Below are 26,864 nucleotides of genomic sequence, written 5' to 3' on the forward strand. Positions count from 1 at the left end.
GGTAGGAAAACAGATAAAAGCATATACTTTGAGATAAGACAAATCTAGTGTAAATCCTGGGGATTGTGTCATTTTGGGTAAATTAACTTCTAGAATTCCCTAGCGGTCCAGTGGTTAAGACTCTGCTCTTCCACGGCAGAAGCCACAGGGAACTAAGAGCCCAAAAGCCAGGCAATGCGACAAAACCAGACACTCCCAAACAAAATAAACTTCTGAACTTCAATTTTCTTATCTATAAAATGGGAATAATAATAGTTTTAATTCTGAATTAAGGTCAATTTTATATTGTCTAATATATTGCATAGTACATAGTAATGGGCAACACTAGTGACAAGCTATGAGAATAAATGAACATAACCACTTTGGGGCTAGAGCAAAGAATCTGCAGAAGGCATTCTTTGGCATCCCTTCATACTCATGGTGCTTAAAGAGGGCCCTTTAGAGACCCCTTAATCTTACAGATGAGGAATTTAAGGTCAGAGAAGGTAAGTGGTTTAATGCCAACTGATGCTGGATTCTGAATCCAAGTTTCCTATTCTTCTACCACAACAGACTTTCTCTGGTAATAAGAGTTTACTCCCAATACAATTCCTCCAACAGCTCAGAAAGAAGTGCCTAATCCTAGAACCTTAGCTCTCTGCTTCCAACCAAGACTGCCTCTAATTCCCATCCTAGCTCTCCTTTAGCCCTCTCCCTGCTATATCCAGAACACAGGACTAGGTGTATTTCATTTGTTTTCTATAGTAAAAATTGAAACACAACCAGATTTGTAAAGTATGAGGGAAATGGATTTAGGGACAGATGTGAGGTTCTTAGTAATTCTCATTAGTCCCCTCACCTGGGGGTGGGGATGGTTGGTGTAGGTTCTCAAGTTTCCAAGGTGATGTTATCAAGCACTGTGGAGGAAGAGCTGTCATAGAAAGGTGTTTAATCTAAGTTTCCAGAGGTTCTGTCTGGGGAGGCAGCAGTTGATCTGAGTCACAGGCACCACTCCGGATCTTGGCTCCATCTTCTGGCATGTTAGACACCCTGAAACACAAAAAGAAATAGACAAGAGTGTGGAAGAGGAAGATTACTTGTATGTGTGTGAGTTTGGGAGAAGGTTGGAAGACTCTTTAAATGGTAATCAGGAAGTGTGACAGCAGGCAGAACTTTTCCTATGGCTCTACGCCAAAAGGGACAGGGAAGTGTTGCACTGCGTGCAACAAAATGGCAGCTGCTCCATAAATAATCATAGATAATTAAGAATATGCCGATCACTGTGCCGACTTGAAACCCCATAGGACCTGTATACTGACTCATACCTTCTTTAACCATTCTGCTTTGGGAGGATAGTATAGGGATGGTGGGATAAGTAGATTAATTACAGTCACAGACAATAGCTGCCCTGCACTCATCCCTCAAACATGTACTGACACTTGCTATGCGCGATGCACTGAGCTGGGTGCTACGGGATGCCAATCAATCGACTGCTACCTCATCACCTATGTGATCTGGTTTCCAGTGGAGGAAGGAAGGAATGTTGTTATTCCATTCCTCCCTGTGTCACAAGCAAGCCAGCAAGCAAGCAGGCAAGAGTAAGCTAGCAAAGGCCAACACATTAACCACTGGGTCTTCACAACTTCTGATCTGTGACTAGCCCATCTCAGCCTCAGAATTTTAGCCAATTAGCCTGCTGGGGAAATATCTGTTGCTAAAACTGCTCCTCCCTTCCACCAGAATATTACTCAACAACCACTATGTGCCAAGTGCCATGCTTCACTATCTCACTGAATTCCGAGAACCCCAAGTAGTAGTTCTTCTTACAGTCCCTTCAAAATGTTGAAAATGACTCTCAAAGAAGTCAAGCCCCACTCCATCTGAATGCAGGACCAGTGTTATAACACGTTATGCTGTCTCACAGGGACCAGGATCATCACCATGCATCACGTTTGGTAGCTCATCTCTTTTTTTTCTCTCCAGGGAACAGTCCTAGGAGCCTTTGGGCCCTAAGAGGCCTTTAATAGGGTGGAGAGAAAGTTAATAAAAAGCCAAGAAAACAGGCAAAGAGACATCTTACCAAATAACCTCTACTAGTCTAAGGTTAAGGAAAAAGAAGAGTTTAGGAAATAATGCCAGAAGGTTTCATAGAAGTCTAGGGAAAAGAACTCCTCAGAAAAGGGTACACTAGACCCTGAATCAGTTTTGAGAAACTCTCAGCTTTACTCCACTCTTAGAATAGACATCCTGTTAGTTACAGCTTTGGTTGAGCAGGTATTGTTTTTATCATCTTTAACTGTAAGAATTCTCTCCATGGAAAAGTACAGTACATTTCCCTCTTGTTATCAGGAGCAACACATACCTCCAAACCTTCATTCTTAGAAGCAAAATTTCCCTACACCAAAGCGGTAGAAGAGATATTGAGGGAAAAAGGAGAAATATAAGAAGGTAAAATACAAGAAAGGTTTGTATCATTGCCACCAAATGGTTTTGAGGCCCAAATAACTAGCAGAGTGGCTAAAGCTACAGTAGGTGCTGTGGGGAGTTTAGGTTAAAAAAATTTCTTTCCCCCCTTAGTAATAAAGATCTAGGATGGGGCCAAACTTTAACTTTGCTTTAAATATACTACAGAGGTAGTCCAGCCAACTTTGCTGAGTAAATTGAGGGGGAAACATTCTAGCCAGAGCATGGGGATAAATTGAAAACAAAACCTTGGGCTCCCCTAAAAAGTCTCTACTAAGATTGTCCTTTCCTAAGACATTTCTTGAGTCGGTACAAGAGAAATACAGCCACCACGCCTTTTAAATGACCCTGGTTGGTCAGTTCAAGAAAATATGACATTTCCTGAACACAGGAGCCAGTGTCAACTTAAGTTCAATGCTGAAATAAAGTAACAAAAACAAAGACCTAAGTACCCTGAAGGAAGGTCCTAGATATTATCTGTACGACTATATGGACCACTACCCAAAATCCAAGATTCCAACTTAATACTTTACTAATCACTACTGCCCTTGGCAACGATTGGCCACCTAGAAAACATGAGACTTTGAGTACTGCCTTATGTAGGTGCAAAGGATTTCTAGCCAGGGGAGGAGGAAACCCATCTCCTTTCTACCCATTCCAACTGAAACACCCCCAAAAAAATGTAGGAAGTTTGAAGTCTTATCTCCTCCTTCCCACAAATTAGGTGACAAAGGACTTAATTCTCAAGAAAGGGATCCAATGGGGAAGGAAAAGGAAGGAATGGTGGAACATCTAATTTGCTAAGAACCCCAGCAGATCCAGGGTGTGCTGGGTTAGTCAACACCCTTTTGAGTCAAACACAAACTGCAGCCTGTATTTGTTTCCTCTGTTGGCACTGCTCACTAGCCCCTCCACCCACATCTGTGTTCTCAACTTTTGACTCCTGCCACAGTGATAAAGGAAAAGGATAGGGTAACTGCAATTATCAGTTTCTAAATAGATCTCAGCCTTCTTATCTGGTTCCCCTCAAACTTGTAACTATTGTTTCTTCTGTCCTCCCCCACCCCCTAGTTTGTCAGAAATAATTTTACATGGCACTTGCTTCTTTCCTTTAAAGCACATGTGCTTCTACTTCTACATGGGGGGAGAGCAGGATGTTTACTTAAGAGCCATCTCATCGGTGTCCCTCTTGCAGCCTCAATGAGTTATTACTCAGCAACTGTGAACAGCAGCTGACCGGACTTGCCTATACAGTTTACTCATAATCAAGTATGAGAAACGCCTCCATACCCTAAAACATACTCTGTCTACATACATGAGGGGGCAACTCATTCCTTCTATACTATATTGGCCCAAATAAAACAATTGTGTGGAAGTTGTGTATTTTCAACATGCCCAGAAAGGCTAGTGAGGAGTTCTAAAAGCTGTTGCTTCCTTGGGATGGGGACAGTAACCAGGTGGCAAGTCAAGGCCCCAAGTGGGGACCAGGAAGTTAGGGTGAGCTGGATTCCAGAAGCGGCCAGTACAGTGTACACCCCTACCTGCTGGGTGTGTTCCTAGACTGTGCTATTTCTGAAGTGTCTGATGACATGCGTGCAGTTTCACATATTCAAGGCTGCTATTTAGGGCCTTCTACCCTGCCAGGGATTCAGGCCTGGTCTAGATGCAATGACTCTCTTTACCCCTTTAGCCAACATTAAGCCTCACTGGGTCATGAAAAGGGATGGGGTGAGAGAGGGGTTGAGTGTGGCTTCTGTTACTGGCAATATGTGAGAAGGGTAGATGTGGGCAAAGAATTGTCCAGAAGGATCCTGACTGCCACTGCCCCAATTTTATGCTTGCTTTAAAAATACTTTTTTGCTCACAATCGTACAAGTTTTTGGGAAGACGTACAAAATTATCATCCATACGGTATACCCACTTCATTACCAACCACTCCCTGAACATCTTGATCCTGCCCCACCCGTTGTCCAAAACTGAATTGCCATAAAGGACTAAACAAAACCCACAAGGCCATAAAGATCTTAAGAAGCTCAGAATGCCTTCAGTGACATTGACTGCGGAAGTCAAAGCGGACAGCTGGACAAGATCAGAGAGGGGAAAAGTCAACCACACAACAAAGGAAACCATACTTTATTAAACAGGAAAACAAAAACATAATATTGGGGGCAAAGAGATTAAAAAAAAAAAAAGGAATGGCTGGAAGAGAGGAAAGCGCAAGCAGTCGCAAGGCAGGCTTGAGATGGGGGGTCTTTGGCGTGTGTTTGCCTCAGACCTGTGCAGGTGCACACACACCAGCCCCTCTACCCTCCTTGCACGTTTAGACCAAAAGCAAATACAACTGTATCTTCAGAGATATATTCAGGCTTTTCTTCCTGCATTCCTGTAGCTGGTTTCACCTTCAGCCCTGGACAGTCATGTAGGGTCTTTGCTGGAGAAAACTTAGGTCTTTCCAACAATAGGCCTGTTCCTCAAAGCAGCAGTTTCAGCTTCTGGAGAAGTTCCCTCCTATTTGCATTCACCAGAGAAGCCTTGGTCAAAGCCCCAAATCTCAAAAGAAAAATGTCAAACCTTTAGAACTAGTTATTTTATTAAATGATATTAATACACATTTCAAAAGGATTTCATTGTTGTTGCCTCTAAAGCATGTACTTGTTTTGTTTTCCACACTGAACACGTGAGAATATCAATCCAACATATCTAATTTAAATCTTAACAGGCACCCCAGCCCATTCAAAAAAAGGGGGGAAGAGGGGAGGCAAAAAGGAGAAAAAGCAGTAATTTACAGCGGCTTCAAAACAGTAACAGCTGAAGCTTACTTCTGCATGAACCAGTAACTTCAGGACTGATAGTGAATATTCTGCAATTAGGAGTTTTAGCATATTCACATTATCTAGATAGGTTTGCTGTACCATATACATCACAAACATTGTATTCCTGGGACTGGAAAGGATGAAAGGCCTATTCTCTTATCATTTTACCCTCCCTGGAAACCAACCAAATTCTGTTTATTCTCAACAAAATTTGGGAGGGCAAATGGGAGCAAGGATAGAGGTTGAATCTAAGCTGACTGAAGAGTAAACTTTTACAGAATATTTAAGGACTCAATTTCTGATGTATCACTGAATTTTAAGTGGTACCAGTGTACTCATGCCGCACCCACCGATTCTCTGTCTGTGATTTTACAGTGAGCACCAAGAACCTTAGTAACAACTTCGCATTATCTGTTTGCATACTGAATCATGTCCTTGCCAAGACGCACTATACTATGCTTTTAAAAAAATCTTGTTCTGAGGTTGAAATACAAAAGTCAGAGCATGGGCACGGAGTTTTAAATCACAGACACAGAAAGAATAAAACCCCTTTGTTTCATGTTATGAATACCAGAATTGTCTTGTTTCACTATATCACATATATATACACATCGTTGTCTTCACTGACTGCTGTAGGCAGATGTCCTTAAAGGTAACAAACAGGTGACAGTTACATACAAATCCTCATTTCCATCCTGAAACAAATGGATTTTGTGGCTTAAAAAAACAAAACACACTCCACAGAAACCCAACCCTTAAAGTCCATCTTTTAAAACTGTACAAGGTCTTCCCTTTCATGTACTAGCTATCATGCTTCTGAGGACAATTAACCTGCCCCAACATTCAAGAAACCACTTTGCTGACCAACCCCTCATTTTCTGATAAAAATCAAATGGTCAGAGAGCCATTTCAAGTAAACACTATTTTTAGATTAATCGAGAGCAGCAGAAAGAATTCACATTCTTTTATTCTAGAATGAAAAACAGCCCACTTAATTTTCTGCAAAAGAAAAAAAATCTATTTCAGTTTTGAGTTAAAACTTCCTCCCTTTACCTCCCCCCACCCCACCCTCACACTCTCTTATACTTTTCTCTAAACAAATGTCTTAGGACTCAGTATAACTGTATTGTTTCTTTGCTTTGCTACACTATATACCTCATCCCACTTACAACGTTGTGGTATCATGCATTTTTTTTGCAAGGAGAGCTACAGCACAGAGACTTGAGAAGGTCAAAGAAAGAACAGCTGGCTTAAGACCAGAAATGCATTAGGAAGATGGAGGACTCCTGGAGAGCCCAAACAAGTAACATGGAATAAATTACACAAAAACTCCCAAACTATGATGCACAATGGCTTTGAGCTGCTCTTTTACCTGCAAAGCAAGCTTATTCTGAGACAAAGAATCACCTTCTGTCACTACATTGCCCACGCTCTCCCATCTGTAAAACTTCACCGGGGGAATCCAAAGCAATCCCTACACTTCCTACAGTGACTTCTACACTAACTTGGAAGAAAATATGAAACTTGCTAGGATTTCCTTTTATAGTCTTTTACTCATCTGGCTGGAGATTACCAGTGTATACTTTAGGGTAAGACACTGAGGAAAAAAATTATAAAAAAAAAAAATGTAGTAAAGCAACATTTGCTTTTCAGTGTCCCTAAACACTCAAAGCGCAGTGATTGTCTTTTCTCAGTACTAGCTGTAGAAATACAAATAAGGAGCTTTTCAGTTCAGGGAGAAAAAAAGCACTTTTTTTTTTTTTTTCCATGTAAAATGACTAAGGGCATAAACATTTTCTATTGAGAGTGGGAGGTGAGGATAAGGTTTGAGCCTTGAAATGTGACAGGTCGCTATCCATAGAGTGGGGTTAACTTAATCAGGTCCTCCTGTTTGTCTGCAAGGATATGTGTAACATCCATTTGTCACTAAGACAGAGCTAAAGAGTATAAAGAAAGATGCTACTAAATTTCCTTCTTCAGAATACCAAGAAGAGGGGTGAATACAGGACTAGGTCAAGGGTAAAGAAAGATAAAGACAAATATTTCCCTTTCCCCATAGTTAACTTTTGGTGACAACTACCAACAAATGTCACAACATTAGGGAGGCACCATGGTAAAAATGTCTACTTAAAAAAAAAAACCTGGGCTAGTATCTGAGAATGTTTCAGTTGCAGCTCTTTATCTACTGTCAAGTACAGTGACTTTCTGGCTAGACTAGAAATGCAGATGAGAAAACTGGGAGAAAAAGTCAATGAAAAAAAAAAGCAGGAAGCAAGAGCTTGATGCCAGATATGTGAAACCACCTCAGAAATATGTTTATGACAGATGGCCAAGTCAGATCACACCATCAATGGCTCCTCTCTCTCTGTATTGCAGTTACTTATTCTTTTAATATACCTGGCCCTCTTTCTTCTAATCAGAGGAGGAAAATTCTTTACTAGGATAAAATGAGGTCCGTATTTCCTCAAAGTTGTTGCCTGATAGAACCTCAGAAGAGGCTGAATTAAAAAACAAAGGCTTAGACTTTGGGAGAAAGGTCAAGAACTCAACTTCAATATGCCTTTTAAAACAAAAGAAAACCCCCAAATAACTTGACAGGTCCGAGGTCTCCCACATTTCCTCCCCTGCAACATCTCTTGGCTGTCCGCAGGCCACAGAGCACACAGGGAAGACAGCCACACGGCTTATAGCAGGTAACTGAGTTGGAGAGAGAAGGGGACAAGAATCCCTCCATTGACCAGGTGATAAGCCAAGCCCCAAATGACATCCCAACATTGCACATGGTATTATCTGTACTGATGGAAGTTTTATTTCAAATGTAGTAATACTCTTCAATAGATGGGGTAAAATAAGATTTGTTCTCCTCCCCACCCTTCAACCCCCCAGCCAAATGAAGTGGCTTTAGTTGTGTTTCTTTGCCCCCACCCCCTTAAAATACAAACATCTTGGAAAAGGTAGGTATAAGTGCAGTGGGTGGGAGGACTGGATGGAATAGTGAAATGTAAGCATATATAACTTTTTAATTTGGAAGGGAGGTCCTTTGTCATAATAAAAAAAGAAAGAAAAAACAGATCAAAGGAGGGAGAACAAATAAAAACAATGATAATAAACCAAACTCCTACTTCCAACGCTCTCTACTGTTCAAATGCCTTTCCCTTAGTTTCCATCAGTACCTGGGAGGGAAGAATGGGCGTTTTGGTGCAAAGAACGGAGGGCCCCTAGCGAAAGGTGGCCTGGGTCTCTTTAAACTGTGGAAAGGGTCTCTGCTGAGAAAAGGCTCCCTAGGCCGGAAGTCTGGCCGGGGACTCCGCAAGATCATACCACTCCGGTTGATGGCGTCTCTGTGCGAGGGACCCAAGGGGGGGCCACTGCTGCTGTTGCCGCCTCCCCCACCTCCTCCTCCATGGGCTGGGCCCAAGTGCTCCAAAGAATGGGAGGGCAGGCTCAGGCTCTCGCGCACACGGCTAAGGCCGGGGCCGTTGAGGTCCCGCTGGGTGGGGGCCCCATGGTCCCTGGGTCCTGGGAGCACCCCGAAATGATCAGCCAGGGTCCCCTGAAGGAGGGAACTATGGTCCTTGGGAAATACTGCCACGGCCCCCGCCACTCCGTGCTCTGCCAGTGGTGGGGTTGGGAAGGGTACAACCCCAGAGTGGTCACCAGGAGGTGGAGGAGGAGGAGGAGCAGAAAAAGGGACGCCACTCCCGCCACTGCCGCTATGTTCCCCGGGGGGCGGAGGAGGGGGTGGGGTGGGGAAAGGAACTCCGCCGTGCTCCCCAGGAGGTGGGGCAGCGTGGGCCAGGGCTGCCTCCTTTGCGAAGGGGTTTGAAAGATCCACAGAGGGTAGATGAGTAGGTGCATCTCGAGAGAAGATACCACCATGATCCTTAGGAGGGGCGGGTGGGGCAGATGATGGCCCCACTGGCTCTCTCTGGAAGGGTGTCCCATGATCCAAGGGGGATGGGGGGAGATGATGCTCAAATGTTGAGTTGAAACTGTTGGAACGGAAGCTGCCGACACTCTCCTGAAATTGGGGTGCTCGTTCTTTGTATGGTGCTGTTTTAAAGCCAGTGAGGCCTCCGCTGCCCCCGCCCCCAAGGGATGCCAACTCAGAGGCACTTGAGGGGCCATTGTCAAAGGAGCCTCCTGAGGTGCTCAGATCAAACCAACCCACCCTTGAAGCCTCACGCCCATGTCCTCTATTTCCCTTCCCAGGGACTCGGATGGACTCTACAGTCTGTATTGGCTCGCCTGACATCCTCCTATTGGATGCATTATGATAACCCAAGGTTTCTATAGGGGCCCCCTTCTCTTCGGTACTATCAGGCAAGTCTAAGCAGGAGGAGGAGACTCGAGTCTCTATGCGATAGTGCTCTTCTTGTTGCTGCTGATCGGCGGCCGTCAAGCTGAGCTGGGCAAGGTTTGACAGGCTGACACCGTCATTTGAAGTGCCCTTGTTGGGGGCCTGGCCAAAATGTTTATCATCTGAGGGCTTTCGTGAGGCATTCTTAAGCATATTCTTAAACTCAATTGTCGACGTGGTGGAAATGGTAGAGGCCAGGACTTTCTCTACACCTGACGTGGGTGGGTGGCCCGTGGGGGCAGCAAGGGTATTCTGCGGAGAGAAAAGGGACCGATGTGGGACTGGGTGAGGAGAGTCTGGGTACTGCTTTTGTGGCAAAGTGAGATGCCCCGTGGCAGCCTGAGACAAGCTATTGTGGTTGGAGTCAGGGGTGAAAAATGAATCATTCTTACTCGGCGATGGTGACCGGTCAGACCCCGCTTCATTCCCTCTGACGCCGAAGGCACTAAACAGCCCAGGGGGAGACGAAAGCCGGCCACAGTTCTCACTGGAGTCCAGGAGGGCCCGCACAGATGCAGGAAAGGCAGACTTTACCCCAAATTCTTGACCCCTGTGGCTATAACTGGACAGGATTGGCTGGTACTCAGTGGTATCAGAAAGCTTGCTTGATTTCAGGATAGACTTGGCTGGTTTCTTCTCTAGGTTCATCATGGCAGATGGTGGAGGCCCTGAATACTCGAAATCTCGGTAATCTTCATCTTCCTGGAAAGAAGTATCTGGATAGAACTTCTCCTGTGAAGAGTCCATCAGAGAAGACGGTCTCTCCATTCCATCGGAAGGCTGCTTATAGGGGGAGTCACTGCCCAAGCCAAAGGGCCGAAACGTAGACACAGAACTGGAGAGCTCTCGGGGGAAGCTTTCCTCTCTCCCAGGGGGTGGTGATCTTGTACTGCTGGGTGTTGAGGAACCAGGGCTAATGATCTTGGAAAGCAGGGACATGGTATCCACGCTGCTGGACGTGGGCTTGTCCATCATCTCATCCTGAGTGGGCGTCCCACTCCGTTCATCCCGTACCGGGGTTCCATCAATGTTGTCGACTGACGTGCTAGTAGGGCCACGCTGGAAGTCTGATGGATGGCTTTCTGCTGAAGCACTGGATCCCAAACTGCTCAGGATTGGGATGTTTAAGTTTAAGCCACTGAAACCAGGATTACCTTTTAAGAAGTTGTGGATCTTCATTTCCAGGCTCGGGGAGGTGGACTCTGACTCCAGCTTTGGCTTGGAGGCCTCTGAGGACTGGCATATGGCAACTTCAGCAGGCGGCGCAGCAGGGCTCGTGTTGTGGTTACCTGTGAACCCCAGAGTGTTGGAGGGGAGCTTGAAAGTAGTGCTTGGGAGCCCTGGGCTTTGCCCAATTGAGGTCTTGCTGGCTGATGTTGACGAGACTTCAGAAGTTGAGGAATTAGGAGAATAGTTGAAGCTTTTGGGAATAAAGGACTGGGTATTGGAGGGCAGGTTTCTTCCTTTTATGCTAGAGACTGTGGTGTTAGCAGGGGAAGCTGAAGTGCTCTGGGGTGTAGTTTCGCTGGATGGAACTGGATTCCCAGTAACACTCTGAAGTAAAGATGACAGGCCTGTAGAAACAAAGATTAGATAAGTTAAGAACAACAACTCCCTACTTTCCAATGAAAACAATGTAGGCTAATCAGATATTCATTCCAGTGGGAACTAGACAGACATTAAAATATGAGATCAAAGGGATTTAGAACAAACAAGTAATGGCTAAATGTCACAGAAAACACTGGTCTGATTTATCAATATAAGGAGAGCAAATTACTGAAATATTTCTAGTAGTCATGAAACAAGGCCAACATGGCAAAAATAAAAGGCAACAGGAAGAGGGAGATTTTAGTGTCAGAATCACTCAGAGTTAACAAGACAAAGCAGGAAAAGAAAGGGGGCATAATTATCTGTAAAATAACACTTTAAGCCAGTTTCTTAATGTTTGGTCTGCGGAATTGTTTCTCTAAACGCAAATAGATATTCTGCCCTATCCTTCCTTTCCAACTTCCGCAACTGTCTCTAATAAGTTAATGTACAGTTATTCTTAGGACAGAGAGAACGACATGCAAATTGCAGGGACTTATGTGACCTGTGATGTTTCTTTTAAGAAGCATATCTTGCTGGATTGGTGTAATATTTGGGGAAACAAGGCTTCGGTTGTAAAATTTTTAGTTGTAAAATGTAGCAATAATAAATATAAATATATACACCACAAAGCTTATAGAATTAGACCTTTGGGGACACTGATCCTTTGACAAGAAGACACACCAATCCCCTTCGTATAGCTTGGAAAATTCAAGGATTATTGGTCTATACATGTTGACACTGAGGAGATCCAACTCTACTTGCTGACAGACAAAACATTCTCAGAGCACCAAGAAAGAATTCTCTGAGGGCAAAGGCAGGCTGAAGTCCACCAAAGCAAACTGCTCCTGTAGAAAATTTCTTGAAAAAATATTTGATCAAGAAATAACAGAAGGTTCTTTATTTAAAATCCAATCATATTTTAGAAAATTTACTCAATTTCTGATCACAAATGAAAATTTTACATACACTTCACCTGAATTAATAGCTTTCAGTTGTAAACTAAAACTGTTCCTTCATAATGATATATGAAAGAAAATATTGCATTTGATATTTCAATTATTGTTTCTTTAAAATTTCAATTTTTATCCTTATTTGCTAAGAGATTTAAGGTCTTAAAAATTTTAAGGTTGTTCCATCTTTGCAGCATTTTCAAATGCCATTGACTTCTGAACAATGATGCATGGCTTTTATTATTATCCAATATTTGAAAAATCCAAATAATTAAAACACTGTTTATTTTCATTGCTATCCTCCTGAAAAAAAAATCTGTATTTAATTAAAAAAAATCTCCCTGGCTATACAATTTTCCTATTTTTAATAGTTTAATTCTTAACAGCAACTGCTTTTACCAAAATCAGAAGTCTTGAAGCACTGGAAAGTGATAATATCATATGATTTAAAAATGATATTCCAGCATATCTTTCAGATGTTGTGAAAGGAATTCTTCAAGAGATCATCTTCTTAACATAAGATACTACTCAGACTTCTGGTAATAGGGAAAATATTACTCTCTTACACTAAATATTACTTTACTTCAATCTTAAACCATACACTATGGTGTCTGCCCACTGAAGTCATTCTTTTGTGCTGAAAATATAACTAAGGGCTGTAGGTGAGACATTGAGAGCAAAATTCTAAGAGATTTCCTTTATGGTCATTGAAGAAAGGTATCTATTTAAGTTGTCAGACATAGTCCTTTTAAAAGGTAAGGAAAATTCCACTTTCCATGAGGAACTCAAAGGTGGTGAACTGCCCTGTTACTCCACAAAGTGTTTTTTCTGAGAGTCCCACTTTTTATTCTATCACAACACACCTAGTTCTGTTTAAATTTTGCCTGATTTGAAGGTCTACATGATATTGTTTTAACAATCTGCTCAAAGAAAAAGCTTCTTAAGGTCTATGTATTACATCTATGTAAGAAGTTGAAATACAAGTGAGTTTAAGGTTTTTACTGTAATTACACAATGATAATAGAAGAGAAACTAGAAAGGAGAAATCATCAACATGCCAATCTCTCAAGCTACTTATCCCTGAAATTAGCAGTGCGAGTTGCACTGGAACACTACCATTAATTCTTTTGCTGGTGTCAGTATGTAGAGGTGTGGATTACTATCTAGTAGTATTTAGTCATGTGTAACAAAATTCTCTTGTATTGTAAGACAAAGTTCACTATAATACAGTGCTCGGCGGATCCACTTATAGAAGTATAGGAAATAAGAAAATGAATAGATACCTGTACTGCTGCGCTCTATTCATATAAAGTGGGATCTCAGCACTACTGACATTGTGGGTTGTATACTTTGTTGTTGGGGTTCTCCTATGCACTGTAGGATTGAGCAGCATCCCTGGCTTCTACCCCTCAAATGGAGTAGCTCCCCACCTCAACCCCAGCTGTGACAAACAAAAATGTCTTCAGACACAGCCAAATGTTCCCTGGAGACTTCTGGTTAAGAACTACTGATGCAGAGTAAATCACTATATTGAAGCTGTAATTCACTGCATAATTATACTCAGGTTGGTAACTGAAGGATCTGAGAACAAAGAGCAAGGTAAGCTTTATGAAAAAATGTTAGAAGCAAAAAAAAAAAAAAAAAAGCAGCAGACAGTTTTAGGCATAAAACATAATTAGCAAGGCTGAATAGAGAGATTCAAACAAGGTAAGAGATAATAGGTAGGTTTCCCTGGTGGGAATCTGCCTGCAATGCAGGAGACTTGAGTTTGATCCCTGGTTTGGAAAGATCCCTGGCAGAAGGGAATGACAACCCATTCCAGTATTCTTGCCTGGGAAATCCCATGGAAGGAAGAACCTAGTGGGCTACAGTCTCATGGGGTTACAAAGAGTTGGACATGACTGAGCAACTAACACTTTCAATAGGTAGTCAGAAAACAGAAAAAGGTATGATATCTATAGAGGCCATTTGGACATAAAAAAGGAGATAATCATGTCTTCTAAGATTTCTGATAGCAGACTGATCTTTTTTTATTGTTTTTAGTTTCAGTTAACATTAAAATATGTAAAATTCAACACATACTCACCTATACTAAGAGTGTGGGATAAATAAGTGAAAGAATACTAGACTCCAGTCAAGAAATCTGGCTTTTAGTCTCAGCTCCTCTAAAAAGACCAATGTGTGACCTTAACCTGGTCACATCACCTCAGCGAGCTTAAATTTCCTCACCCAAGGAGGGGATTAGACTAGAGCATATTTAATCAAGTCTCTTTCTTGACATTTCAAAATTCTATAAATGAACAAACTGTATTATATATTTCATGGCTTTATATTTCTCAGAAATGGTATCCAGGATTAAGCCAGAGACAAACATTCACAGTTCAAAACCCCTCTGGCACATGTCAGTTTACCTTGCAGTGCAGGGGCTGACTGTGTCTGGGTTTTGGAAAGAGCAGACAAAATGCTCTCTGGGGTGATCTCCACCTTCGAGAGGATATTTGCCAGAGGGTTGTGAGAGGTTGTTGTGGCAGGTGCAGGTGTTTTCAGGCCACTGGTGAGGTTGCTCGGGCTTGTAGGAGTTCCTGGAGAAGGTCTTGATGCAGGACTGACCCCTGGTGGCAGAAAGATCAACTCAAGAATACGCAATTCAAAATGACCTTTAAATGCATGACACTTTCCAGTCACTGAATTGAGTCTGCTATGTCTCATAGGAATTCTTCTGTGCATGATCCACTAGTTGTCCATTGCATATACAAAGAAAAAATCTGAAAATTAAGACTTGCTCCTGTCTACTTGGAACATCATTAAATTAGACAAACATCAAGTTTTTTTTTCATATGTATTTACTAGCTTTCAGAGCACCAGTAGAAAGAGATTAGAGAACCTATTTCTTTTTTCTGTACCAAATGAAACCTACACATCAGACTTCTGTAAGTGCTCAATAAATATTGCTGGTTAATTATGATCAGACTTGGTCACTGAATAATTCTATGAGATAAATAAGTTATTTCCTTTTACATGGACTTTTAATACAAGCAATGTTTACATTTTTACATTTTGAAACACTGGGTTAATTTTTAACAGGAAAAAAGGTATATAAAGAGAAAGTCATTTTATTTTTTAATATAAACAGGTATTTAATAAAGAAAAAATTACTGATAAACAAATGAAAGAAAATTTTACATCTTTAATGAAAAGAATGCAGATTCCAACAAACAATTTTTTCTAAGAATTTGACAAAGTATAAAACAAAACTAAATTGTGTTGGAAAGACTGAGAAACAATGGGAACTTTCATATAGTTGGTACACAAAATAGTACATATTTTGGAGATTGTTTTAGTTATATATAATTAAAAAACTTACATGCTGATTTTTTTGAGTCTTTACCTTTTATAAATAAATATTTAATTATTTATGAAGAAATGAAATAATTGGGCTTTTCTTCAAAATAATCAGGACTAGAGAGGACACAGCAGAAACAAGATTGGCCATGTGTTTATACTGTTGAAGATGAGTGATAAGCATATACAAGGGCTCTACTTTGTAAATTTTCATTAAGATTTCCATTAAACAAAAAAGCCCTATTTAAAGTTCCTTTTAAGAAGGGTTGTGCATACATTTTTAGCATTAAGGTTGTTCATTAAGTATTCTTTACAATAGTGAAAAACTGCAAACATACTAGATGGTCTAATGATAAATAATATAAACTACTGAATGCTGTTAAGCTATCAGATGATGTAGATGAATATTTAATGACTTATAAAAATGTTCATGATACGGAGTTAAATTTTTAGTAGTTGATTTCAAAACAGTACATTTGTCCCTCAGTATCAATGGGCGGCTGGTTTCAGGACCCCTGAATATACCAGAATCTGCAGATGCTCAAGTGCCTTATAAAATGGCAAATAGTATTTGCATGTAACCTATGAGCATCCTTCTATATACAGTGCCTATGTGTGTATACACTTACTTACCATGCCACACGGCTTGCTGGGTCTCAGTTCCCTGATTAGGGACTGAACCTGGGCCATGAAGGTGAAAGTGCCTAGCCCTAAGCACAGGACTGCCAGAGAACTGCTCATTCTTCCATATACCTTACATCATCTCTAGATTTAGTTATAATACACATTACAATGTAAATGCTACGTAAGTAACTGCCAGGGCAAGGCAAGTTCATGTTTTGTTTTTTGCAACTTTCTGAAAAAAATTTCCCCCCAAATATTTTCAATCCATGGTTGGTTGAATCCATGGATGTGGAACCTGAGCTGCAGAACTCATGAATATGGAGAACCAACTGTACATGCAATACACTTCAACTATTTCCCCTCCCAAGGCTTCAATTATTGACAGAAAAATTAACGCAAATATTTTACTTCCCCACACACACATACTTGAAAGGTTAATAAACAGAAGTGAGTTCCTTTGGGGTGGCAGGCTATGAAGATTTATTCTTTTATTTTCTAATTTTTCTATAGTGATCATGTATTGTATTTTTATTTTATAATTAAAAAATTACTTTTAATTAGAAAACAAAAACAAAACTCAGATTGATGGTTCAATTAGAAAGATAGAAATAGGCTTTTTATCTTCTTTACTAGGCCTACTTACCAGTATTTTTCATGACTGATGTCAGGCTGCTAAGGATGGAACTGATCTTTGCCAGGTCCACATTAGCTAGGTTTGGCAAAGCCAATGCTGGAGTAGGGGAGAGAAGAGAAGTGTTCACAGGCTTTGGAAGAGGTGGGGTTGCTGCCATGGTCACAGGTGCTGGAGTACACGAAGAGGCTTTTGAGATACTTTCTGTTGGCTTTGTGGGTACAGCAGTGGATACGGTTGACTTCTCCACAGGTTTTTCCTTCCTGTCCTCTACTGTTTTAACAAAAGAAAAGAGATGATATTGCATCCAACTGCTTTCCAGACTCTGCTTCCAATGCAGAATCACATGTCCTAATATTTCCTAAAATGTACTGATTTATTAGAGAAAACTCATTCATGATTTTTTTTTAAAGTTATACTCTTAATAATTCATGAAACTTCTCACCGCTAGTATCTGCTTAAACTGAATTTTCCAAATGCATGTTTTTATTTATTTATTTATTTGGCTGTGTTGGGTCTTAGTTGTGACATGTGGACTTATGTCCTGAGACATGTGGGATCTTACTTCTCTGACCAGGAATCGAACATACATCCGCTGAATGGTAAGGCAAATTCTTAACTACTGGACCTCCAGGGAAGTCCCTCTATAGTATCTTTTATTTTACTTTTTAATGATTTCTTCTATATTAGTATCTGCGTACTGAATTTGTACATTTCTGGAAGCATGTTATTATTTGGTGCACATTTGTGTTTTTTCAGTAATGTTTATGTCATAAACTGTCCTGTCTTTTTTCTGCCATTAACCTGGGAGCTTCTTAAGAGACAGAAACTCTGTACTTACGTTAGTGTACTTTCCTCTGACCTCCCGAAATTGGTCTACTGGGGTAAAATCAGACACTAACGCAATGTTATACTTCCTGCAATAAGATTCTCTTAATACTTTAAAGGCAATGTACTATATGGATAGTGCATCAAATTCAACCTAAGTCAAACTGCCGAATAAAAAATAATTATAAAAGCTGGGGATGCCAGAGAAACAATTCACCCATGCAGGTTAACTGTGTTAATTGTGAAAGTGTGGTTAACAAAATGAGGCTCTGGAATCTTGAAGATCAAGAGTGACAGAGAATAAGGAATTTCAGCATAAGTGGCCCTCCCTCTAGAGCAGTGCTTGTTCGACAGAAATACAATTCAAGACACATATATCACTATAAATTTTCTAGTAACCATAGCAAAAATAATAATAATAAACACAGGTAAAATTAATCTTAATAATATATTTACCCCAATACACTCCAAATATTTTCAGTTTAATAGATTATAAATATAAACAATTATTAATTAGATATTTTCACTCTTTTTTATGGCACTAAGTTTCTAGAATCCAGTGTGTATTTTGTTTCTGCCACACTATGTGGCTTTTTGGACCTTGGGCCCCCGGTAGCAGAAGCGCAGATTCCTAACCACTGCACCACCGGAGAATTCTCTGAACAGCACAGATTCCTAATCTACATGGCATGCCAAATCCTGAGCCACTGCTCCAGAGACAATACTACTACCTTGGTGCTCTAATTTTGTAAGGACTGAACTACCTTTCTAATACCTGCTGGTGACAGATTTATTGGTTGGGAAAGCAAAACAGGTAAGGAGCAAGTGGTCTACGAATCACACAGGACATACCAATGATTTTGGACCCATCGTCTTCCACATCTGAGAGGTCCATGTCTTCCACGTCACGATTATCTGTCGCAGGCTCAGGTGTGGCAGATTTCTCACTCTCTGCATTTGGTGACTGGGATTCCTCACCTCCCATTCCTTGGAAAGGGGACTCAGAGCCAGTCGGGGAGGGAGCATCCACACTTGGGGAAGGGACTGGTGATTCCTCAGGATCAGGAAGGGTTGACTTCAATTGATCCAGCTTTTTCTTTAAATTGTTCACTCGATTAGCAAAGGTTTTATATGCCTAAAAGAGAAAAAAAGAGTTTACTCCTCTGAGAAGTAACCAAGAAGCTACCATTCTGACTAGATCAGATTTCTTCATTATTATTAACTGTATAACTGGTATAAAACAAGAGCATATCATATGTCAAGCATGGAACAGTTTCGAATCTCTGCTTCTTCTATTTCCTAAGTCATTATTACCATCCACAGTTACCCAAGGCAGAAACTTACAAGTTATCTGTAATTCACCTTGCTCTCTTCTATCCCTCCAGGCAACCAATATTTATCAAGAGCCTAAATGTGCTGGCCAACCTTCTAGGTACTGGAAATACAACAATGACCAAGAAGACAAAAATTATATCCATAAATAAAGCAGTTTGAGAGGTCAAACACTATTGACTTAAAAAAAAAAACTGTTTATTTTTTAAAAGTTTTAGGTGTACAAAATTACTGTGAAGATAAAATAGAGTTCCCATATATCTTACACCCAATTTCCCCCCTTTTTTGGCCATACGCATAGCATGTGGGATCCTAGTTCTCTGACCAAGGATTGAACCCACACCCTCTGAGTGGAAACACAGATTCCAAACTACTGGACCCCCAGGGAAGTTCCCAATTTTCCCTATTATTGACACCTTAGTATCATACATTTGTTACAATTAATAAACCAATTTTGATCATCATTATTATTAACTAAAGTCCATACTTTATGAATATTTCTTCAGTTTTTATCTAATGTTCTTTTTCTATTCCAGGATCCTGTCACATCTCCTAGGTTTCTCTTGTTTGTGACAGTTTGCTAGACGTTCCTTTCCATGTTTTTGATGAACCTGACAGTTTTGAAGAATACTGGACAGGTATTTTGTAGATGCTCTCTTAACTGAGCTTTGTCTAATGTTCTTCTCATGATTTGACCGGGATTATGGGTTGTGGGGAGGAAGAGCATAGAGGTAAAGTGTAATTGTCATCACATCACTTCAAAGGTACATACCATCAATATGATGTACCACTGTTGCTGTTAACCTTGATCACCTGGCTTAAATCCTACTAGTCATCTGATTATCTTAACTGCCAATGGCTTGAAGCTCTGTGTCTTTTTCTTTTGGTTAAGGGTCTTGGACTATTAGATCATGGAATCATTTCAGTTGGTTGAGCAAGGAGCATTATTTTTAAAATGGGATGGGGGAGTACTGTTCCCTGGCAGTACAGTGGTTAAGAATTCATGCTTCCAATGCAGGGGGCATAAGTTCAATCCCTGGTTGGGGAAGTAAGATTCCACATGCCATGTGGTGGGGCAAAACAAACAAACAAACAAACAAAAAAAAAGGGTGTTAGGGAGTAGAAAATAAAATACTATAATTGAGCTTTTGCTTCTGGATATAATTGAGTAGTTTGTAGCAAAGCAACACTCCCATCAAGAACAACTAGAAAAGCCAGATATATACATATACTTATCTATACACTTTCACAAGCACACAAATACACACACGCATTTGAATGAACTGTAGAGAGCCAAGGCAACCAAAACCCAGGTGGCAATTCTCCAGCAGGGGGAAACCATGAGTTAAGTCAAGCTGACATTCTGCAGCTGTCTTTCTCTTAAGAGTCCTGCTGATATGGGGGAGCTAAGCAAAAATCTGAGAATTTAGGCAAAAGGAAAAGGCAGAGGGTTACTACTAAATAATATAAAGAAAAATGCAGAATGCTTTTTTTTTTTTAATGTCAGTAGTGGAACGATCCACCCTTTTTACTAGCAAAGGGTGAACAGAAGGCTACTGTATTTCTCTAGGACATTTACAAAGAGTTATCTTCACCTTCAGAAGAAACTGAATAGAAGTAAATGTCCACAGAAAAATGCAGAACTTTTAACAGTCTTGCTGGCCTATAGAAACATTAAAAAAAATTAGGCCAAAATTCTTATGAAAGAGAAAGGACAGAACTGGCTTAACAATATGCTACTGTTTTTCCTTCAAGATATTTGCTGATAGATAACCAGCAGCAAGGAGCTACTGTATAGTACACGGAAACTCTACTCAATATTCTGCAATAATCTATATGGGAAAAGAATCTGAAAGAGAACAAATACATGTGTATATGTAACTGAATCACTATGTTATACACCTGAAACTAACAAAACATTGTACATCAACTATACTTGAATTAAAAAAAAAAAAACAAAACACATTATTTGCTGAATTAAGCAGAAAATTTCTGAAAAGTCAAGTGGAGTTAAACACAGTCTCGTGGTACAGAAGAGACAAGGATTAGAGTTCAAATCACACAATGAAGGAAGGGGCCTAGTGATCGGCCCAGGCTCTAGGTGGGAAAAATCTGTGATCCAGAAGCTGGATGAACAAGAGAAAATCAAAGCCTTCCCCAAACTGCAATTCAGCCTGAAGTGCGATTATTCAGCCAAATAATTAATCATACTTGATTAATATGATTACCTCTCACAATATTGCCTAGCAAAAGAAAGGGTGAATCCTTTCTGAAGGAAAACAAATCACCGACACTCTACAGAAATATATTTATATACAATGCTCAGTATTCAATAAATCAACAAGCATGCCAAGAGATAGGACCAAATGACCTAAAAGAAAAAACAGACACTATGAACATACTCAAAACAAGTACATTCAATATTGGAATCATCTGACAAAATCCAAATAGCTATCATTTATATGTTCAAGAAGATACAGAAAAATATCATCTTGAACAGTTCAGTCCAAAATTCATCAGAGCAAGAGCTTAAGGGTGCCTAAGTTAGGTAACGGAGCCAAAATGGAGTAAGGAAAATGATTGCATGGGAGGAAGGTACTGCATGGGAAGTTGAAGCCTAACCAAGATAAAAAGAAAGCCTATAGGGCTTCCCTGGCGGTTCAGTCCACCTGCTAACGCAGGATACACAGGTTCAGGATACATGCCGCAGAGCAACTAAGCCCTGAGCGCACGAGCTGCAACTATTCAGCCCACGCATCCCAACTACTGAAGTCCACATGCCCCAGTGCCATGCTCTGGAGAAGAAGCCACAACCACGAGGAGCTGTGCACAGCAACTGAAGAGGAGCCCTGCCTGGTACAACTGGAGAAAAGCCCGCACAGCTACAAATGGCCAGCACAGCCTAAAATAAATAAAACTTATTATTTTTTTTTAAAAAGAAAGCCTACAGGGGTGATGGGAGGGATGGAAGTGCTGGAAAATTGGTTATACACATGGGCAATGATCAATTAAGCAATTATGTTGAAGATAAGGGGAGCAAGATTTTGCATTTTTAGAAAAAGCAATTACTAATGTGGAAAGGAAGAAAACTAGAATGAACCTTGTAGCGTTGGATTGGGACTGGAGACAACAGTGTGAACACATGGTTTCTAACATGCATCGACAGATAACAGATGTGAATGTGAGTATATAGATTAAGTATGTATGCATGTATTTCCTAGCTCTGTACACTGATATGGTCTGGCAGCAGTGATATCCCAATAAGAATAAATACACCTAGTATTCAGATCTCAGTTTCAAAATATGTTTTTTTACTAAAAGGAACCAAGACTCCTTGGAGAAATGACTGATTCCAAGGCTGGACAGAAAAGTGCAATATGAACTTGGAATACCTTGCTCCAAAAGTAAGGAAACACAAAAAACAATGGGGACAGGTTAAAAGAACACAGAAAGCAGCTTGAAAGGAGCTCCCGCTAGCCACGTGGAATAATTTGAGCATCAAAATAATTATTTTGTAATGAATTAGTAGTTAGCAATGAATGTAGTTAGTAGCTTCCCTGGTGGCTCAGATCCTAAAGAATCTGCCAGCAATGCATAAACCTGGATTTGATCCCTCGGTCAGAAGATCCCCCAGAGAAGGGAACGGCAATTCGCTTCTGTATTCTTGCCTGGAGAATTCCATGGACAGAGGAGCCTGGCAGGCTACAATCCATGGGGTTGAAAAGAGCTGGACATGAATGAGTGACTAACACTTTCATTTTTACATTCTGGAGGCTAGAAGTCCAAAATCAAGGTACAAGTAGGGCTATGATCCCTCTGAGACTGGGCAGAATTCTTCCTTGCCTTTTCCTAGCTTCTGGTGGTGGCCATCAACCCTTAGCATTCCTTGGTTTGTCAGATGCATCACTACAACATCTGTCGTGGTTGTCACACGACATTCTTTCTGTGCATCCAAATTTCCCTCTTCTTATAAGGACTCCAGTGACACTGGATTGAGGCTTATTCTAATGACCTCCCCCTAACTTGATCACATCCATAAAGTCCCTATTTCCAAGCGAGGTCACTTTCATGTGTACCAAGGGTTAGGGCTTCATCATTATCTTTGTGGGGGTACAGAATTCAGTCCACAGCAATCACCAAGTGAAAACTTTTCAGTGGACAAGCTGCGAAGATGCCACTTTAATAAGATATCAAAGGGAATGTTACAAGTAGTAAAACAAATCAAACTTGTGTGCTAACTGAAAGGATGAAATGAGAAGAACACAATCACTTCTATGATATTCTTACTAAAGACAGATAACCTCTATTTGATCACAAAGAAATATCATATAAATCCAAATTAGGAGACACTGGACAAACTATTTGATTTGTAATCTTCATAATAGTACATCCATGTATTAAATTTCGTATGGTTATGAAAGAGAAAATTACCTTGGAGGAAAACACACATGAAAATATTTGGGGGTAATGGGGTGTCTGCAACTTATTTTCAAATGATTCCCCCCAAAAAGGTCTTCATAATGTACTTAAGATATTTAAGTTTGAGAGTTTTACAAAGTAAACACTGAAAAAAAATGAGAGGAAAAAATTAAAATAGGTTAACAGAATTTCACCATAAAAACAGAATCCTTTCTGGGGAAAAAAAAAAAAAGGCAATTCTAAAACCAACTAAATTAATCAATGGGTTAAATAACAGGTCAAATTCAGCAGAAGAAAGAATTAATGCATTAGAAGACTGGTTAGAAAAAAAAAAGAAGACTGGTGAGTAGAAAATATCTGGAAGAGAAGCACTGAGGGAAAGAATGGAAAATACAGAAAGGAACATAAAAAGACATTTGGAACACTGACGAGATCTAATATACAAATTAACGGAGTTCCAGGAAGAGAGGCGATATAATGTAATAGAAACTGTATTTGACAAGAAAACATCCCCAAATTTATGAAAACATTAAGGCACTTGTTAAGGGTTGAATTATATCCCCTCATAATAATATACTGAAGTCCTAACCCTATACCTCAGACTGGGACCTTATTTGGAGCTAAGAGTTTTTAAAGGTAATCAAGTTAAAAGGAAGTCATCAGGATGGGCCTTAGAGTAGTATGACAGGTAGTCTTAATTAAAAGTGAAAATTTAGAAACAGAAAAGGCCACATGGAGAGACATAAGGAGGAAACTACCATCTACAAGTTAAACAGAGAAGCCAGGAACAGAACCTTCCCTCACAGCCCTCAGAAAGAATTAACACTGTTAATAACACCTTGATTTGGGGCTTACAGTCTCCAGAAGTATAAGACAATAAATTAATGTAGGTTTGAGGTATCCACTCTGAGATACTTTGTTACAGCAGTCCTAGTAATACACCACTGATTCAAGGTTCTGCAAACCCTAAACCGATGAATGACGACCACATCTAGGCAGATCACTGTTTAACTACCGAAAACCAAAGATAAAGAGAAAATATTAACAGCAACTAAATGCATCACAATAAAAAGTTTAATAAACACTAAATAAACGTTGATGACATGAAACAACTGTAAAATCTCTGTGTGTATAATTAAAATATATAACAATAAAAACATAAATCTGGATGGTGGATATAGCTCCTTCGATGATATCTCCAAGTAAACTATGAAGTTAAAGATCTGAGCAGAGATTTCAGCAGTGCCCAGTGCCAGGCAGAGTTAAAGGTTTATGCAATAAGTTAGAGAGGCTTAGTAAATACCTTCACTTCTTATTAAAATGCCCCAAAAGCCATGGATTAGGAGTAAGGACCATGTTCTAAGACTAAGGACTATGTCCAAACAAACCCACCCTAATAAAGCCTAAAACCAAAGCCTTTACATCATAGTAATCCACAGATAATTTAACTAATTGCCAGGAAAAAAGAAAATTTGTTAAAGGAAAATGACACAATTCAGAGTTTCCACAAGTATCGCTCAAAATGTCTCCTGTAAAATAAATTCTTAGACATGCAGAGACAATATATAGATTAAAGTATACACGCACACACAAATTATAAAACAATAGTCAGTAGTATACCTAGAGATGACCGAGACACTAGAATACATAAGGTTTTTAAGACAGTAATTACAAATACATTGAAAAACTTTTAGGAAAAGATGAAGAACAGATGACTAGATTAGAAATCTCAACAAAGAAAAGCAACTCTGAGAAAGAACCAAATGAAAATTCTAGAACTGAAAAATACAGCAGACTTCACTCAGTGGAATAAAGAATATTTGAAGACAAGTGCTTCCCTGGTGGCTCATTGGTAAAGAATCCACTTGCCAATGTAGCAGACGTGGGTTCAACCTCTGGGTTGGGAAGATCCCCTGGAGAAGGAAATGGTAACCCACTCTAGTAATCTTGCCGGGGAAATCCCAGGGACAGAGGAGCCTAACGGGCCACAGTCCATGGGATCTCAAAAGAGTTAGATACAACTTGGCAACTAAACAACAACAAATATTAAGTACCCAAAAATTAGTCCAGTGAGAAAAACGAATGAAAAGAGCAGAAATCTAAGAACACATGGGATGTATAACTGGAGTCCCAGAAGGAAGAGGAATGAAAAAGAAGAAATATTTTAAAAGATAATAGTTGAATAGGCTCTAAAATTTATTAACAGTATCCAACCACAGATCCAAAAAGCTCAATGAACCCTCTTTATCCCTCTGCAGCAGGATAACTACAAAGAAGAAATCTAGGCACAGCTGACTTCTCATTACAACAAGGGAAGACAGGTAAAGGAACATTTTTTGGCATTGAAAGAAAAAAAAACTGCCAATTTTTTTTCTCAAAAATGTAAAATAGAGACATTTAAAAAATTAAAAACTGAGAAGTTCATCACCAACAGTTCTGCACTACAAGAAATATTAGACTTTAGGCTGAAGGAAAATGATCTTAGATGGAAATACGGATTCACAAAAAGGAATGAAAAATAACAGAAATGGTAAATACACAGGACTCTTTTCCCCTTAATTTCTTTAAAAGTCTACTGACTGTTTAAGAAAAATAATAAAAATTATAGAAAATATACATGAGTAAAGCAGTTAACAATGGCATAAAGATCTCGGGGAAGGAAATCTTCCTACTGTTTTCTGCTAGGCCTGCAGGGGACATGGGTTCGATCCCTGGTGCAGGAAGATTCCACATGCCATGGGGCAACTAAGCCTGTGTGTCACAACTACTGAGACCGTGGCTCTAGAGCCATGCTCTGCAACGAGAGAAGCCACTGCAATGGGAAGCCTGCACACTGCAACAAAGAGCAGCCCTGTCTCAACGAAACTAGAGAAAGCCCCATGTGTAGCTACAAAGGCCAAGCACAGTAAAAAAAAAAAAAAGTCTAAATAAATAAATATTCATCTTAAAAATAAGAAAAAGTATAGGAAATGAAATAATATAAAAGAAAACCTCCCAGTGTATTGCATATAACAAGAGCAAGTTTTATTTTGTGAAATTTTAACTGTACATGTGCATACACATGCTGTAGCTCTCAGTTTACATGTAAAATCTTTCTTTCTGTGGTCAAAATCTTTTTGAAAATATCGTTTAAAGGTTTAAGTGTTTCCATGTAAGTCAACCCAGATTATTTAAATAACCTACTCACTTGTCTCCCTGGCTCTGCTGCTGCTGCTAAGTCGCTTCAGTCGTGTCTGACCCTGTGCGACCCCACAGACGGCAGCCCACCAGGCTCCCCCGTCCCTGGGATTCTCCAGGCAAGAACACCTGAGTGGGTTGCCATTTCCTTCTCCAATGGATGAAAGTGAAAAGTGAAAGTGAAGTTGCTCAGTCGTTTCCAACTCTTTGCGACCCCATGGACTGCAGTCTACCAGGCTCCTCTGCCCATCTGATTCTCCAGGCAAGAACACTGGAGTGGGTTGCCATTTCCTTCTCCAATGCATAAAAATGAACACTGAAGTCACTCACTCAGTGTGTTCGACTTTAGCGATCCC

The 26,864-nt window shown here is 40.1% G+C and overlaps 1 protein-coding gene and 1 non-coding gene across 7 annotated transcripts in view; both read right to left on the bottom strand.

The window, feature by feature from the left end:
* Positions 1-910: 910 nt before the first annotated feature.
* RPRD2 (regulation of nuclear pre-mRNA domain containing 2) overlaps positions 911-26,864 on the bottom strand; it is a 92,216-nt gene continuing 66,262 nt past the window's right edge. For 2 of the 6 annotated variants that reach the window (XM_040230751.1, XM_040230750.1), the window contains 5 exons: positions 18,433-18,715; positions 16,765-17,025; positions 14,567-14,767; positions 8,429-11,189; positions 911-1,029 (listed from right to left, as the gene is read on the bottom strand). In XM_040230751.1, coding sequence (XP_040086685.1) covers positions 933-1,029; positions 8,429-11,189; positions 14,567-14,767; positions 16,765-17,025; positions 18,433-18,715 — 3,603 coding nt within the window. In that variant the 3' untranslated portion in view covers positions 911-932. Of the gene's footprint in view, positions 1,030-5,014; positions 11,190-14,566; positions 14,768-16,764; positions 17,026-18,432; positions 18,716-26,864 lie in introns of those variants that run through there. The other 4 variants (XM_040230755.1, XM_040230754.1, XM_040230753.1 and 1 more) reach the window with 2 other exon arrangements.
* On the bottom strand, positions 20,411-20,540 carry LOC120857136. Its single transcript, XR_005719606.1, has one exon.

Source organism: Oryx dammah, unplaced genomic scaffold, assembly GCF_014754425.2.
Source record: "Oryx dammah isolate SB20612 unplaced genomic scaffold, SCBI_Odam_1.1 HiC_scaffold_28, whole genome shotgun sequence".
Taxonomy (NCBI): Eukaryota; Metazoa; Chordata; class Mammalia; order Artiodactyla; family Bovidae; genus Oryx; species Oryx dammah.